Below are 17,059 nucleotides of genomic sequence, written 5' to 3' on the forward strand. Positions count from 1 at the left end.
GGTGTCACCCCTGCAGCTCCCATTGGCTACAGTTCCCAGCCAATGGGAGCTGCGGAGTCGGCGCTTGGGGCGGGGGCAGCCCACGGTGACACCCCACTAGGGGCCGCAGGGCTATACCGTCCCCTCCGCTCTTCCCAGCCCTGCTCCTACCCACCCGAGCGACCCCCGCTCCGCCCCGCGCGTCTGACTCCCGGGGCCCCCTGCTCCCGCTCCACGGGGGGCGCTGCCTGCGGACCGGCCCCTTCCCGGCTCCTCCCGCCGCGCAGGGGCTCAGCCACGTCTGAAAGCGGCTCATTGTCTGCGCGTCCTCCTCGGCGGCGTCTCCAGCGAGCGGAGGAAGCGGCTGCAGGTACCGGCTGGGCTGGGGTCGTTACATGGCAAGTTCGCTGGTTCCTAGCGGGGAGCGCGCTCCGTGTATTCGAGCCCCCGTTCCTTTCTGGGCTCGCCCCTTGCCCGCTCCATCCCCCCGGCGAGACCCGCCTGACTCTCCCGGAGCCCGGCTCCCCTGCCGCCCCGGGGCAGTAGAACTGGCCCCCAGGGAGCCGCCCCCCAGCAACGGGTCCCAGCTCCAATCCCTCCACTGGCATTTGGGGCCAGTTTGGGGGGCAAAGGGGAGTGGAGAGGACGGGCTGAGGGTCAGGGTTCCCAGGGGTTTTTCCTGTTTCTCCATGTAGCTTGTTGTAGCTCTGTGGGCCGCAGGATGTTGGAGAGACAAGGTGGGTCAGGTTTCAGAGTAACAGCCGTGTTAGTCTGTATTCACAAAAAGAAAAGGAGGACTTGTGGCACCTTAGAGACTAAACAATTTATTTGAGCATGAGCTGTAGGTCACAAAAGCTTATGTTCAAATAAATTGGTTAGTCTCTAAGGTGCCACAAGTCCTCCTTTTCTTTAAGGTGGGTGAGGGAATCTGTTGTATTGGACCAGCTTCTGTGGGGGGAGAGACCAGCTTTCTAGCTCTTCCTCAGGTCTCTGTGTGACTTGTGGCAACTTGTTTGTGCCTCCATTCACTCTCTGTAAAATGGGGATAATGATCCTGTCCTAGTTTGTCCTGTGGGCTGTGATGCAAAATTAATTAATGTCTGAAATGCTTTGTGGTCCTCGGGAGTGAGGTGCTGTGGAGTGCCAAGTATAATCCATCCAGTGAAGTGAGCTGTAGCTCATGAAAGCTCATGCTCAAATAAATTGGTGAGTCTCTAAGGTGCCACAAGTCCTCCTTTTCTTTTTGCGAATACAGACTAACACGGCTGCTACTCTGAAACAAGTATAATAGTAGTACCGACAGGGACCAGCTAGCTCACCTTGTTGGAGTAAGATGGGTCTCTGCTAGGAAGCTTGGAGGAGGCTTTTTTAAAAGGCTTGAAGCCCAACTACTGCCTGTGATTTATTTATGAATTCTAATGGCCCTCACAAGAAACTAATGAGAAAACAATGGGAATGAAGTTAAAAACGGACAGAGAGATGGGAAGCACTGGTGTTTCAGCACATCTGCCTAAACTGTAGCAAAACACCATGAAGGAACTCTCTTACTGAAATCTTACCTGGCACAGGCACTCCTTCATGCTTCTAATAAGGCAGATTGACTCTTGTCTGCTTTCTGGCTCTATTGCTGTTCACAAGCTTTGTCAAACCCTTACCATAGCCAAAGGAACAAATTCCCCAAACTCATGCTATACATTTGTTGGTTTTGCCCATCTGTACCTGGGGAGTCAGCATGGTCTAGCTCAGTGGTCCCCAAACTTTTTCTGTCGTGCCCCCTTATCTGTTATGGAATTTGTCTCTCCCTCCTGCTGGGGCTGTGGTCAGAGGATGGGGCCACGACCAGAGGCCAAAGCCAAGGCTGGAGCTGTGATCAGGAGCTGAGGCCGTGGCTGAGAGTGGGGCTGTGACTGGGAGCTCAGGGCTGAGGCCAGGGCCAGAGCTGCAGCTGGGTCCAGGAGGGGGCCCCAGGAGCCCCAGACAGATTCCATTACCGGTAAGGGGAGGACATGACCAAAAAAGTTTGGGGACATGGGCAGTGGGTACAATAGACCAGGAAGGAATGCTAAACAATGTGTATAGTGGGGGTGCTGAGAGCCATTGAACCAAACTGTAAACCCTGCACATAATGGAAACCTCTTCCAGCCTGGCAGTGCTGCACCACCCCTAGTTCCAGCAGCGATGAGGCCAGGGGAGGCTAAGCCTCCCCTAAGCCAAGCCCTGGCCCTGCCATGCTGCGCCCTCTCCACCAACTGGCGTCCAAGCTGGTGGGAGCTCAGCTCCAGCCAGAAGCCAGTGGCCCCACGCTGGGGCTGGGGCTGGGAGCGGCCGGTGGACTGGTGCTAGTACCAACGCTGGGAGTGGCCGGCTGGCTGGCACGGATGTTGGGGGCAGCCCGCAGGCCGATGCTCAACACTGGGGGCGGCCTGGGGCAGTTCGGCCAGGGCTCCTCCAGCTGTGCGGGGGGGCGTGCTCGGGGCTCCAGCGGATGCGGGGGCTGGTGGGGCAGGGCCTTGGGCACAAGGGGTTGGGTCTGCATGGCTAGCCTCCCTGAAAAGGGTGGGGCTCATGTACGCCCTGTGTTTGGGGGACCATTGAACTAGACCATGCTGACTCCCCATGTGCAGGTGAGCAAAACCAGCAAATGTATGGCATGAGTTTGGGAGAATTTGTTTCTTTGGCTGTGGTAAGGGCTTGAGAAACATTGTGAATAGCAATAGAGATGGAAAGCTGACAAGAGTCAATCTGCCTTATTGAGAGCTTGAAGGTGTGCCTGTTCAGATTTTAGCGGGGCTGGGGTGGAGGCAGAGTGGAGCTGGGGGCAGAGCAAGGGTGGCGCTTCCTCCCGCCTGTCGTGGGAGCTGGCCCAAGCCCCACTGCACCCCCTCAAACATTCCTCTGCACCCCTCTGGAGGGCAGGGCTTACCCCACAGTTTGGGGACCACTGGTCTAGTTGTTGGAGCACTGGATTGAGACTCAGGAGACCTGGCTTCCATTTCTGCTCTGCCACTGACCTGTTGTGGAAACATGGGTGAGTCACTTCATCTCTCTGTCCCTCTGTTTCCCTTCCCACCTTGTATCTGTAAAACACTCTACATGGATTGTAAACTCTTTGGGACAGGGATTTTTTTATGATGTGTTTGAATAGTGACCAGCACAACTGAGAGTGGGACCGGTAGATATTGTCAGCCCTTTGCCAATCACCAGTAGCGGTTGTTGGGGACCTACAGTTAGCTTCTTGTTGGAGGAGAAATCAATGATGTGGACTTGTATATTCTTGTGTACACCAGTCCTTGAGCACAGTGTTCACATATGACATACATGAAAACCCTTCTTTCAGAAATTTGATCACAAACTTTAGTGCCTGGTTCCCAAGAAGCAACTCTACCAAAATAATTAACTCTAGGTAGAGAGATTAGCACAGAGAGCAATTTCTCCTATTGTTTGCAAAAGCTCTCCCAAAAGAAATTGCATTACAAAACTAACAACATTGCCCCATTTCTGCAAGGACTGCATGCTATTTCTGTGCGAAGAAAAAGAAATTGTAAGAACTTGTGTAACAGCACCATCTGGTGAATCCTGGCATATCAATATAAATAAACAATAAGTATTTTAAAAAATCTTTATATTCAGATGATACGTGATGCTTCTTCTGAGAAACCCACTTTACTTTACTTTGCTACAACTTGTGAAAGAGTTTAAAAATGTATCAAGTTACACAATTAATATGGAGATAGATTTAATGTGGCCTCAAAATAGCATGGCTGGGGAATGCAACTGAAAATAGTACAAATGTTTAAATACCAAGAAATACATATAAATACCAGTAACACCCCAAGATCAATATGTCCACACAACAGCTGGGAGGTATGGTTCCCACCTCAGGTAGATGTACACAAGCTAGCTCTGCTCAAGCTAATGAGCAGTGTGGCTGTGATGGCATGGGCAGCGGCTCAGGCTAGCCAGCTGAGTACTTACCTCAGATGGGGTTGTGTTTAGGTGGTGAGCTTCAGCTGCTGTCTGTGCTGTCAAGCCACGCTGATATATTTAGCTCACTAGCTTGAGCAGAATTAGCAAGTGTACACCACCCACCCCCTCCAAGTGAGGAAATACATCTTTTGAAAGGAAATCCAGTGAAATGGGTTTGTGGTTGGTTTATGATTTGAAAAAATGAGAATTTATGTAACTTATAAAGTGGTATGGTTATTTCCATAACTCTTTGATGGTGTTGGGTGTATATGTGTATTCCTGGAATAGGCCCCTCCCTGCAAAATAATAGGAGACAAATCTAATGTATTGAAAATGTCTGTTCTACTGAGGTTCTTATTTTTCTTTCATGTGCTTCCTTGCAGTTTATATCATACTTTAGATTAGAGATTTTTTTCTCTATTCCAATCTCCTTCATTATACTAATTTTAGTTGTAATTTGTAACAAAAGTTTCAGACAGAAGTATAATTTTTTCAAAAATTTACAATGCCCCTTTAATTGCCACAATAATACATAAAACAAAAGGAGTCTGGGAAGAAGACAAGGCAGACATGTGAATTACAAAAACTAATTATTGACACTAAGTAAAAGTTTTTATACTTATATATTTTACATTTCATATGTGTAAAATTGAACAAAATAGTTTGGGTGTCTATATCAGCAGAGATGTATGTGGAAGTTCATAGGAGAGTTAAGGTTGAGAGTCACTTAATCTTTAAAAGATGACAGTTATAAAGACTCTAAAATGAAGACTGTGATTGTCTTGACATTTTCTGTGCTTCATGGAGTTACAGGGTAGGATTGGGGTCCAAATTTTGGGTCATCTGTGCAAGGGGTTCTCAAGATGCTGCCTCCCCTCCTAAAATTCGTCTCTTCATATAATCACTTTGTTCTTCTAAATGTTTTTTTACGCACATCTGGGGCTCAGACTATGGCTCTACTCCTGCCTAAACTGATCTCAACTGGTTGGGATTTATCTCAGCTAGCGCATACTGCCCCTTTGGGGAGCAATACTGAAAAAGTGACTAAAGATCAAGTTTAGAACTTCAGGTCAGCGTGAGCTAACTGACACATCAAAATGTGAAATGCACATGGGCTCAGTAGCCATATGGTTTTTACGCAGTCTGCTGTCTCAGATTTTCTTTACTTTTGTATGCTAACAGTTGAACAGCTTACTCTCTGCAACACCAGATACCCACTCCAAACTTTCTTTTACTCTGTGCTCAGTCTTGCACTGCCTTTTTCCCAGTCCATTTACTGCCTGTCTCAGCTCTCTTGCCGATAGACTCACTCTGCAGTCTCCATAAGTCAGAAACAAGTTATATCCAACATAGCACATAAATACAAAAAAGAAAAGTCTTTTACAGGAGTCTGTCTGCTGTGAGTTGTATCATTATTATGCCACTGCAGTTGTTACCAAATACTAAACAGCCTTTTCCTCTCCCTTTTCAGTGTATTAGTTGCTTTCCTTCAGCCAGTATGGTGAGACTTCGGCTTTCCAGCACCATTGTTGTAGTTTTCCTTATGATTCAGACTGGATTCTTACTATTTATGTATGCTCGACATAGCAGCTTCATGCCTCAGTCTGAAGAGAAGCCATCTCGGGTGCACATCCTTATTCTCTCTTCCTGGAGGTCAGGATCTTCCTTTGTTGGCCAACTGTTTAGCCAACACCCTGATGTCTTCTACCTGATGGAACCTGCCTGGCATGTGTGGGTAACGATGTACCAGAACAGTGCCAAAGTCTTACATATGGCTGTTAGAGACCTAGTCAGGTCTGTCTTCAAGTGTGACATGTCTGTGTTTGATGCCTACATGCCTTGGAAGAGAAACTTGTCCGATCTCTTCCAGTGGGCAGTGAGTCGGGCACTCTGTTCAGCTCCTGCCTGTGATTCCTTTCAACGCACCGACATTACCAATGAAATGGCCTGCAAGACCCTTTGTGGCAAGTACCCATTCAGCAAGGTGGAGGAAGCTTGCAAGACCTACAGCCACATTGTCCTCAAGGAGGTCCGGTTCTTTGATCTGACAGTTCTCTATCCCCTTCTCACTGACCTCTCCCTGAATCTCAAAATCATTCACTTGGTGCGTGATCCCAGAGCTGTTGCCAAGTCACGAGAACAATCAGTAAAAGCCTTAGCTCGTGACAATGGGATTGTTCTGAGCACCAATGGCACTAAAGTGGAGGATAGCAAATATAAAGTAATGAAGGAAATTTGTAGAAGTCATGTCCAGATCTATGAAACAGCTACTCAGAAACCTCCAAGATTTCTAAAAGATCGCTATTTGATGATCCGTTTTGAAGATCTGGTTCAAGATCCCTTATCAGAAATCAGAGACATGTATAAATTTGCAGATCTTAGACTGACTCCCAAACTTGAAAGCTGGATCTATAATATCACACATGGCCAGGGACCAGGAAAGAAAAAGGAAGCCTTCAAAATCACCTCCCGAGATGCGGTTAACGTTTCCCAGGCCTGGAGGAATATTCTTTCCTTCCAAAAAATTAAGAAAGTACAAGAAGTCTGCAAAGGTGCTATAAATATGCTTGGCTATAAACTTCTGGATTCTGAGAAAGAGCAAAAAGATTTGTCATTGGATTTAGTGTTGCCAAGACGAAGAAACCAGTTCAGTTGGTCATCATTCAATCCGAAAAACTAAGACATATTACTTTGAGAGGTTTTTTGGAAATTTTATTTATCTACTGTGCAACGTGCAGGTAGCATGAAAAGATTTGGCTGTCAAATTTAATCCTAGTCCTAGCTGCTATTTTTTTTTTTTTCAAGTGATGGAAGGTTTTGTTTTTTTTCTTCAATTTCGCACACTGGAGAATGTGAAGCAAATGAAAAATGCAGCATGAGATTTGTCAGTTTGCAGACTTACAGCTGAGGTGAGCTGTTCTGAACACTGCATTTTGTAAATATTATGTGTTAAACTATATGTCTTTCAAAGGTGAATTAATGGAGATGGAAAATGTCCTTTGTATTTATTAATACTTTAATTTTTAAACCTTGATTAAACTCAGGATAACAACTGATTAAACATTTTAAGGAAATCTCAGCATCATCTCAAAAACAAATGCATGGAAATCAAGATGGCATAAATTCTCTCATGCTTTCTGCATTCTTTTTTTTAGTATCCCCTGATTTGTTGTTGTCTTTGTATTCTCCCCCCGACACCCCTCCAAGCTATTTTGCAGCTCTGTGTTTTTTGAAAACTTGTCTGAATCTTTTTGTGATTTAATTTTCATTAGTGCAGATCATCCTGGGAAACCCCAGAGAACTGGGGTTACTTCTAAAAATGACCTATCTTTGGGTCAGCTGTGAAATCCTGAATTATTCTGTCAATAGATTTACCTGTGCTCTGATCTGAATGGCAGAGTTCTCACCAGCTGTTTGGTTAAGGCACTGGAGTAGAGCTTTTGCATTGGAGTATGGAATCTAAAAACAGAAAATAGAAGTAGAAAATTAGAATGAGGGAATCATCGTGGTAGTAGCCTGTTCAGAAGAATATGCTCTGTAACTCCATGACACACACAACAGGAACAGACCTGCTTCTACAGTCTGTAATTTACAGCTTTTTTAAAATCAAATTCTAGTTGTTGTACTGAAGAGTCAATTATTAATGAAATTCACCACAGCAAATATGTCTGCCTTTGAAGCTTGTCTGTTATTTATACTTCTGTATGCAATTTTTGAAGGAACAAATCTTGAAGCAGAAATAAAGACTAATTTTAAACTCTTCATCTGAAGAAAGGCATTAAATCATCTAACATTTAATCAGTTTTGGATACACAGTTAATATTAATTGAGGGAAATCATTTAATTTAATTTTGGAAGTGGTTTGGGCAAAATCTCAACTAAGTATATGTTAGGGCTGTCAAACTATTAAAAACATTAATTGCAAGATTAAAAAATAATCACGATTAATTGCACAGTTAAGCTGTAATAGAATACTATTTATTTAAATATTTTGGATGTTTTTCTACATTTTCAAATACATTGATTTCAGTTACCACCCAGAATACAAAGTGCACAGTGCTCACTTTATTATTTTGGATTACAAATATTTGCACTGTAAAAACATAAGAAATAGTATTTTTCAATTCACCTCATACAAGTACTGTTGTGCAATCTCTTTATAGTAAAAGTGCAACTCACAAATATAAATTTTTTTTACATAACTGCACTCAAAAATAAAATAATGCGAAACTTTAGAGCCTACAAGTCCACTCAGTCCTACTTCTTGTTCAGCCAATCACGAAGACAAACAAGTTTGTTTACATTTACGGGAGATAATGCTGCCCGCTTCTTATTTACAATGTCACCTGAAAGTGAGAACAGGCGTTCGCATGGCACTGTTGTAGCGGTGCTGCAAGGTATTTACGTGCCAGATACGCTAAACATTTGGATGACCCTTCATGCTTCAACCACTATTCCAGAGGACATGCTTCCATGTTGATTATGGGTTCTTCTTGATTACAATCCAAAGCAGTGCAGACTGACGCATGTTCATTTTCATCATCTGAGTCAGATGCCACCAGCAGTAAGTTGATTTTATTTTTTGATGGTTCGGGTTCTGTAGTTACTGCATCAGAGTGTTACTCTTTTAAGACTTCTGACAGCATGTTTCACACCTCATCTCTCTCAGATTTTGGAAGGCACTTCAGATTCTAAAATCTTGAGTCAAGTGCTGTAGCTACCTTTAGAAATCTCACATTGGTACTGTGACATTGCACCCCATATTCTTCATAGTGATATTATTAGGATATTGTAATAGCATAATTATGATGCATTTTATGCAAGATGGGTCATGTGAGCTGCCATTGGAAAAGCTATGATTTACTGAATATGATTACCCTATTTGTATGCATGTATTATTTTGTATCTGTATTTCAGATGTAGTTACACCTCAGTAATGCCCACTAGACAAGATGCTTTCAGCCTAGATAATTGGTTGGGAAGGGCCTATTCAGGACAGTGAACCATTAGGGAAAACAATAGGCCTTAGGAGAAGCTTATCTCCTACCTGGTGATGAGCCTTCCTGAGAACACTCCAAACAGCCTGTAAGTGAAGCTGCTATGACTCTACAAGGACAGGTGATCAGGCCACAATGATGCTGGACTCCATCTTGAGATGTCAGTATTTTTCCACAGACTGGTCTGGGAATCAAGCTTTGGAACAAAAGGTTCCCGCCATATGTAAAAGCTATATAAGGAAGAGAGTGACATCATCTGTGGTTCTTCACTCCTCACACGAGGACTCCTGGAAACACCTGAGGAACAAAGACTGAACTGGGGAAAGTGCTGGACACAGGCTAAAGAGATTTCTAGCCTATGTATGAAACACCTGGGATTCCAAGCTGTAAAGCAAGTGCAGCTTGCCCTGTAAGAATCTGCAGCCTGCTTGTATCCTCTCCTAGGGTGAGAATCTGCTAATTTATATCCAGTCTATCTAGTATATTAAGTGTAGTTTGCGTTTTTGTTTATTTGCTAGATAATCTGCTTTGCTCTATTTGCTATCCCTTATAATCACTTAAAATCTATCTTTTGTAGTTAATAAACTTGTTTTGCTTTATCTAAATCAGTGAGTTGGAGTGAAGTGTATGGGAATCATAGTTCAAGGGGCAAAGGCTGTTGCATACTCCTCTCCACACTGAGGGAGGGGGTGAACGTTGTGAGCCTACGCTGTACAGTTCCCTGTGCAGTGCAAGATGGTATAATTTTGGGTTTATACTCCAGAGCGGGTGTGAGCATGTGGAGCTGGGAGTTGCCTTGTCTGTAGCCTTCCTATGCAGGGGCTGGTCAGAGAGCCTGCATGTAACTGCAGCTGGGTGTGTCCCTAGCTGTAGGAAATGCTGGTAAAAGTGCAGGCTGGAGGGCTTTGCAGCTTGTCACAGCACTACAGTGTGAGAGGGAACCCAGGCTGGTGGATCAGTGAGCTCAGTGGTACCCCAGTTCCAGGTGGCACCCCAGGGGGAATCTGTCACAGATACCACCTTTGCGTTTTGTCAAATCTGCGGTGAAAGTGTTCTTAAATCGAACATGTGCTGGATCATCGTCTGAGACTGCCATAACATGACATGGCAGAATGAATGTAAAATCACAGAGCAAGAGACCATTCTCCTCCCAAGGAGTTGTCACAAATTTAATTAATGCATCTTTTTTTTTTTTTTAATGAGCATCATCAGCATTGAACTATGTCCTGTGAAATGGTGGCCGAAGCATGAAGGGACATACAAATGTTTAGCATATCTGGGACATAAATACCTTGCAACATCAGCTACAACATCCCATGCAAATGTCTGTTCTCACTTTCAGGTGACATTGTAAATAAGAAGCGGGCAGCATTATCTCCCGTAAATGTAAACAAACTGGTTTGTCTTTGCGATTTGCTGAACAAAAAGTAGGACTGAGTGGACTTGTAGGCTCTAAAGTTTTACGTTAACATAAGAACATAAGAATGGCCATACTGGGTCAGACCAAAGGTCCATCCAGCCCAGTATCCTGTCTACCGACAGTGGCCAATGCCAGGTGCCCCGGGGGGAGTGAACCTAACAGGTAATGATCAGGTGATCTCTCTCCTTCCATCCATCTCCACCCTCTGACAAACAGAGGCTAGGGACACCATTCCTTACCCATCCTTGCAAATAGCCATTAATGGACTTAACCTCCATGAGTTTATCTAGTTCTCTTTTAAACGCTGTTATAGTCCTAGCCTTCACAACCTCCTCAGGCAAGGAGTTCCACAGGTTGACTGTACGCTGTGTGAAGAAGAACTTTCTTTTATTTGTTTTAAACCTGCTGCCCATTAATTTCATTTGGTGGCCCCTAGTTCTTATATTATGGGAACAAGTAAATAACTTGTCCTTATTCACTTTCTCCACACCACTCATGATTTTATATACCTCTATCATATCCCCCCTTAGTCTCCTCTTTTCCAAGCTGAAAAGTCCTAGCCTCTTTAATCTGTCCTCATATGGGACCCATTCCAAACCCCTAATCATTTTATTTGCCCTTTTCTGAACCTTTTCTAATGCCAGTATATCTTTTTTGAGATGAGGGGACCACATCTGTATGCAGTACTCAGGATGTGGGTGTACCATGGATTTATATAAGGGCAATAAGATATTCTCCATCTTATCCCTTTTTTAATGATTCCTAACATCCCATTTGCTTTTTTGACTGCCTTTTTTTTCAGTCTGGTGGAAATTCTTTAGTATGCGACGGTTTGTTAAATATTAACGTCAATGGCTCAGAGAGCACCCACAGCTGATTTTTCTTAAACTATTGCCTGGATCTTATCTGGGCTTGTGGATTTAAAATGTTTAACTTTAGGAGTTGCTGTTTAATATGCTGCCTAATTACTTTTGGAATATAAAGTACTTAATTTCCTTTGTTAATTATATTATTCTATATTGCAAAGAGAGTCTTCTGAAGCCTCACATTGCCATGCTTCACAATAGATTAATAGATTCCAAGGCCAGAAGGGAACATTGCAATCATCTAGGCCAGCATTACTCAAACTGGGGTCCATGGACCCTTGGGCATCTGCAAGGGTACTCCAGGGGGTCCATGGGCCCTGCTGATCAACTCTTCCCTCCCAGTGCCTTCTGCATGCCGCAGAACAGCTTTCAGGCTGCTCCTGAGCCTTGAAAACCCATCTTCTTCCATCACCCACATAGCTCACAATCTACGGCAGCGGTTCTCAACCAGGGATCCAGGGTCCCCTGGGAGGGCCGCAAGCAGGTTTCTGGGGGGCTGTCAAGCAGGACCCATGTTAGACTCACTGGGGCCCATGGCAGAAAGCTGAAGTGCTGTGTGCAGGGCTAAAGCCCAGGTCCCTGGGAGGAAGAGGGGCGATGGGGTGCTCAGGGGAGGGAACAGAAAGAGGCGGGGAAGAGGAGGGGCAGGGGTGGGGCCTTTGGGGAATGGGTGCAGTTGGGGCAGGCTCTGGGCCTGAGCAGGGGCCTTGAGGGTCCACAGCAAAATTTTAAATCAAAATGGGGGTCCTCGGGTTACTAAAGTTTGAGAACCGCTGATCTAGGCTGTCCTCCTGTACAACACAGTCCAGAGACCTACCCCAAAATAATTTCTAGAGCAGATCTTTTAGGAAAATATCCAGTGTTGATGTAAAAATTGTCAGTGCTGGAGAATCTACCACAACCCTTGGTAGATTGTTCCAGTGGCTAATTACTCTCACTATAGCTAATTACCTGCTATTTGCTATATGCGTTACTTCAGGTCTGAATTTGTCTATCTTCAGGTTTCAGCCATTGGTTTCAGCCATACCTTTTCTTTGATAGATTGAAGAGCCTACTATCAAATACTTGTTCTCCACATAGATGCTTATAGTCTGTAATCAAGTTACCCCTTAACCTTCTCTTTGTTAAGCTAAGTAGGTTGAGCTCCTTGAGTCTGTATCAGGATAAGGCAGGCTTTCTGATCCTTTAGTCCTTCTCATGGCTCTTCTCTGAACCCTCTCCAGTTGATCAACATCCTTCTTGAATTGGGGACATCACAACTGGACATAGTATTCTAGTAGCGATCACACGAGTGCCAAATACAGAGGTAAAATAACCTTGCCACTCCTACTCAGGATTCCCTGTCTATTCATTCAAGGATCACATTAGCCCTTTTGGACACAGCTTCACACTGGGAGCTCATGTTCAGGTGGTTATCCACTGTGATTCCAAAATCTTTTTCAGAGTCTCTGCTTTCTCAGGATAGAGTCTCCACATCCTGTAAGTATGGCCCACATTCTTTGTTCCTGGATATATACATTATATTAACCTTATTAAAACAGGTCATTGTCATGTTTCTGTCCTGGTAAATTAAAAACTTAACAGAACCCCCATATCTCTCCAGTGCTTTTTAGGGTGAGCCTCCAAGGCAATGAGAGACACCCAGTGGCTGTGCTTTAGGGTTAGTGTGCAGACACACAGTTTTAGGATGAGCACCTGAGATAAAAGTTTTTAAGGAGAGCACATGTGGTGGGGAGGGTTAATGTCAATTCACAATTTTATTGTATGTCTCACACTATCTTGTTTTTCTGCACATTTAGCATGTGAATATTTCCTTTGTTAAAATGTCTGCCTTTTCTCATTACTGACAATGATTAAAGCCAAGAATTCAATACTCAAAATAACTTGCAATTCTATTTGATCTTTAGATGTAGACGTGAGGCTGAGACTAATGATGTAACCAACTTCCTTTGTTTTCAGAAACAGAAGCCAGACTTCTCTTAAAAAAAAAAAAAAAAAAAAGGTGGCTGCCGATTCATAGGTGGGAAACTATAAGAAGATGGGGGATGTACAGAGCAGGTGGTGACTAAGTGGTTGCAATTGGAAGTGGGAAACATGCGGGAAGATGAGGTACAGAGGGATATGGGGAGCACACAGTGGCTATGGCGAACCTAGAATGCAGAATGGAGGGTTAAGATTAGGTTTAGAAATTGTGCTTAAATTAGGGTTAAGGGTTAGAATTTATAGTTGGGTTCAAGTTATGGTTTACCCCTAGAGTGAGGGTTAGGGTTAGTTGGGATTTAGGAGTTAAGGGGTTAGATTATAAGGGTAAGGTTTAGGGTGAGTGGTAGTGATTAGTTTAGGGTTTAGTTCTAGTGAGAGGATGGGAGTGCAGGGTAGGGATTAGGTTAAAGGATTACAGTTATAGCTAGATTTCATAGATTTATAAGATCAGAAGGCACCATTGTGATCATCTAATTTGACTTAGAATCATAGAATATCAAGGTTGGAAGGGACCCCAGAAGGTCATCTAGTCCAACCCCCTGCTCAAAGCAGGACCAATTCCCAGTTAAATCATCCCAGCCAGGGCTTTGTCAAGCCTGACCTTAAAAACCTCTAAGGAAGGAGATTCTACCACCTCCCTAGGTAACGCATTCCAGTGTTTCACCACCCTCTTAGTGAAAAAGTTTTTCCTAATATCCAATCTAAACCTCCCCCACTGCAACTTGAGACCATTACTCCTCGTTCTGTCATCTGCTACCATTGAGAACAGTCTAGAGCCATCCTCTTTGGAACCCCCTTTCAGGTAGTTGAAAGCAGCTATCAAATCCCCCCTCATTCTTCTGCAGGCTAAACAATCCCAGCTCCCTCAGCCTCTCCTCATAACTCATGTGTTCCAGTCCCCTAATCATTTTTGTTGCCCTTCGCTGGACTCTCTCCAATTTATCCACATCCTTCTTGAAGTGCGGGGCCCAAAACTGGACACAGTACTCCAGATGAGGCCTCACCAATGTCGAATAGAGGGGAACGATCATGTCCCTCGATCTGCTCGCTATGCCCCTACTTATACATCCCAAAATGCCATTGGCCTTCTTGGCAACAAGGGCACACTGCTGACTCATATCCAGCTTCTCGTCCACTGTCACCCCTAGGTCCTTTTCCGCAGAACTGCTGCCTAGCCATTCGGTCCCTAGTCTGTAGCTGTGCATTGGGTTCTTCCGTCCTAAGTGCAGGACCCTGCACTTATCCTTATTGAACCTCATCAGATTCCTTTTGGCCCAATCCTCCAATTTGTCTAGGTCCCTCTGTATCCTATCCCTCCCCTCCAGCGTATCTACCACTCCTCCCAGTTTAGTATCATCCGCAAATTTGCTGAGAGTGCAATCCACACCATCCTCCAGATCATTTATGAAGATATTGAACAAAACCGGCCCCAGGACTGACCCTTGGGGCACTCCACTTGATACCGGCTGCCAACTAGACATGGAGCCATTGATCACTACCCATTGATCCCGACAATCTAGCCAGCTTTCTACCCACCTTATAGTGCATTCATCCAGCCCATACTTCCTTAACTTGCTGACAAGAATACTATGGGAGACCGTGTCAAAAGCTTTGCTAAAGTCAAGAAACAATACATCCACTGCTTTCCCTTCATCCACAGAACCAGTAATCTCATCATAAAAGGCGATTAGATTAGTCAGGCATGACCTTCCCTTGGTGAATCCATGCTGGCTGTTCCTGATCACTTTCCTCTCATGCAAGTGCTTCAGGATTGATTCTTTGAGGACCTGCTCCATGATTTTTCCAGGGACTGAGGTGAGGCTGACTGGCCTGTAGTTCCCAGGATCCTCCTTCTTCCCTTTTTTAAAGATTGGCACTACATTAGCCTTTTTCCAGTCATCCGGGACTTCCCCGGTTCGCCACGAGTTTTCAAAGATAATGGCCAATGGCTCTGCAATCTCAGCCGCCAATTCCTTCAGCACTCTCGGATGCAACTCGTCCGGCCCCATGGACTTGTGCACGTCCAGCTTTTCTAAATAGTCCCTAACCACCTCTATCTCCACAGAGGGCTGGCCATCTCTTCCCCATTTTGTGATGCCCAGCGCAGCAGTCTGGGAGCTGACCTTGTTAGTGAAAACAGAGGCAAAAAAAGCATTGAGTACATTAGCTTTTTCCACATCCTCTGTCACTAGGTTGCCTCCCTCATTCAGTAAGGGGCCCACACATTCCTTGGCTTTCTTCTTGTTGCCAACATACCTGAAGAAACCCTTCTTGTTACTCTTGACATCTCTGGCTAGCTGCAGCTCCAGGTGCGATTTGGCCCTCCTGATATCATTCCTACATGCCCGAGCAATATTTTTATACTCTTCCCTGGTCATATGTCCAACCTTCCACTTCTTGTAAGCTTCTTTTTTATGTTTAAGATCCACTAGGATTTCACCATTAAGCCAAGCTGGTCGCCTGCCATATTTACTATTCTTTCGACTCAACAGGATGGTTTGTCCCTGTAACCTCAACAGGGATTCCTTGAAATACAGCCAGCTCTCCTGGACTCCTTTCCTCTTCAAGTTAGTCCCCCAGGGGATCCTGGCCATCCGTTCCCTGAGGGAGTCGAAGTCTGCTTTCCTGAAGTCCAGGGGCCGTATCCTGCTGCTTACCTTTCTTCCCTGCGTCAGGATCCTGAACTCAACCAACTCATGGTCACTGCCTCCCAGATTCCCATCCACTTTTGCTTCCCCCACTAATTCTACCTGGTTTGTGAGCAGTAGGTCAAGAAAAGCGCCCCCCCTAGTTGGCTCCTCTAGCACTTGCGCCAGGAAATTGTCCCCCACGCTTTCCAAAAACTTCCTGGATTGTCTATGCACTGCTGTATTGCTCTCCCAGCAGATATCAGGAAAATTAAAGTCACCCATGAGAATCAGGGCATGCGATCTAGTAGCTTCCACGAGCTGCCGGAAGAAAGCCTCATCTACCTCATCGCCCTGGTCTGGTGGTCTATAGCAGACTCCTACCACTACATCACTCTTGTTGCACACACTTCTAAACTTAATCCAGAGACACTCAGGTTTTTCTGCAGTTTCGTACCGGAGCTCTGAGCAGTCATACTGCTCCCTTACATACAGTGCTACTCCCCCACCTTTTCTGCCCTGCCTGTCCTTCCTGAACAGTTTATAACCATCCATGACAGTACTCCAGTCATGCGAGTTATCCCACCAAGTCTCTGTTATTCCGATCACGTCATAGTTCCTTGACATCACCAGGACCTCCAGTTCTCCCTGCTTGTTTCCAAGGCTTTGTGCATTTGTATATAAGCACTTGAGATAACCTGTTGATCGCCCTTCATTCCCAGTATGAGGCAGGAGCCCTCCCCTCACAGACATTCCTGCCTGTGCTTCCTCCTGGTATCCCACTTTCTCACTTACCTCAGGGCTTTGGTCTCCTTCCCCCGGTGAACCTAGTTTAAAGCCCTCCTCACTAGGTTAGACAGCCTGCTGGCAAAGATGCTCTTCCCTCTCTTCGTAAGATGGAGCCCGTCTCTGCCCAGCACTCCTCCTTCATGGAACACCATCCCATGGTCAAAGAAACCAAAGCCTTCTCTCCGACACCACCTGCGTAGCCATTCGTTGACTTCCACGATTCGACGGTCCCTACCTAGGCCTTTTCCTTCCACGGGGAGGATGGATGAGAACACCACTTGTGCCTCCAACTCCTTTATCCTTCTTCCTAGAGCCACATAGTCCGCAGTGATCCGCTCAAGGTCATTCTTGGCAGTATCATTGGTGCCCACGTGGAGAAGCAGGAAGGGGTAGCGATCCGAGGGCTTGATGAGTCTTGGCAGTCTCTCTGTC

The 17,059-nt window shown here is 45.1% G+C and overlaps 1 protein-coding gene across 3 annotated transcripts; it reads left to right on the top strand.

The window, feature by feature from the left end:
- Nucleotides 1–247: 247 nt before the first annotated feature.
- On the top strand, nucleotides 248–7,853 carry LOC311528893 (carbohydrate sulfotransferase 5-like). Of its 3 annotated transcripts, none has more exons than XM_084644388.1 (2): nucleotides 248–349; nucleotides 5,417–7,852. In XM_084644388.1, exon 2 carries the CDS (start codon nucleotides 5,444–5,446, stop codon nucleotides 6,623–6,625), a length of 1,182 nt encoding a protein of 393 aa, XP_084500514.1. In that variant the 5' UTR covers nucleotides 248–349; nucleotides 5,417–5,443; the 3' UTR covers nucleotides 6,626–7,852. The 3 variants fall into 3 exon arrangements, with proteins under 3 accessions (XP_084500514.1, XP_084500513.1, XP_084500515.1); XM_084644387.1 differs by having other exon boundaries at nucleotides 320–377; nucleotides 5,417–7,853; XM_084644389.1 differs by lacking the exon at nucleotides 248–349 and adding an exon at nucleotides 2,717–3,007 and having other exon boundaries at nucleotides 5,417–7,853.
- Nucleotides 7,854–17,059: the final 9,206 nt, after the last annotated feature.

This window comes from Lepidochelys olivacea (assembly GCF_965140295.1).
Source record: "Lepidochelys olivacea isolate rLepOli2 genome assembly, chromosome: 12".
Lineage (NCBI taxonomy): Eukaryota > Metazoa > Chordata > Testudines > Cheloniidae > Lepidochelys > Lepidochelys olivacea.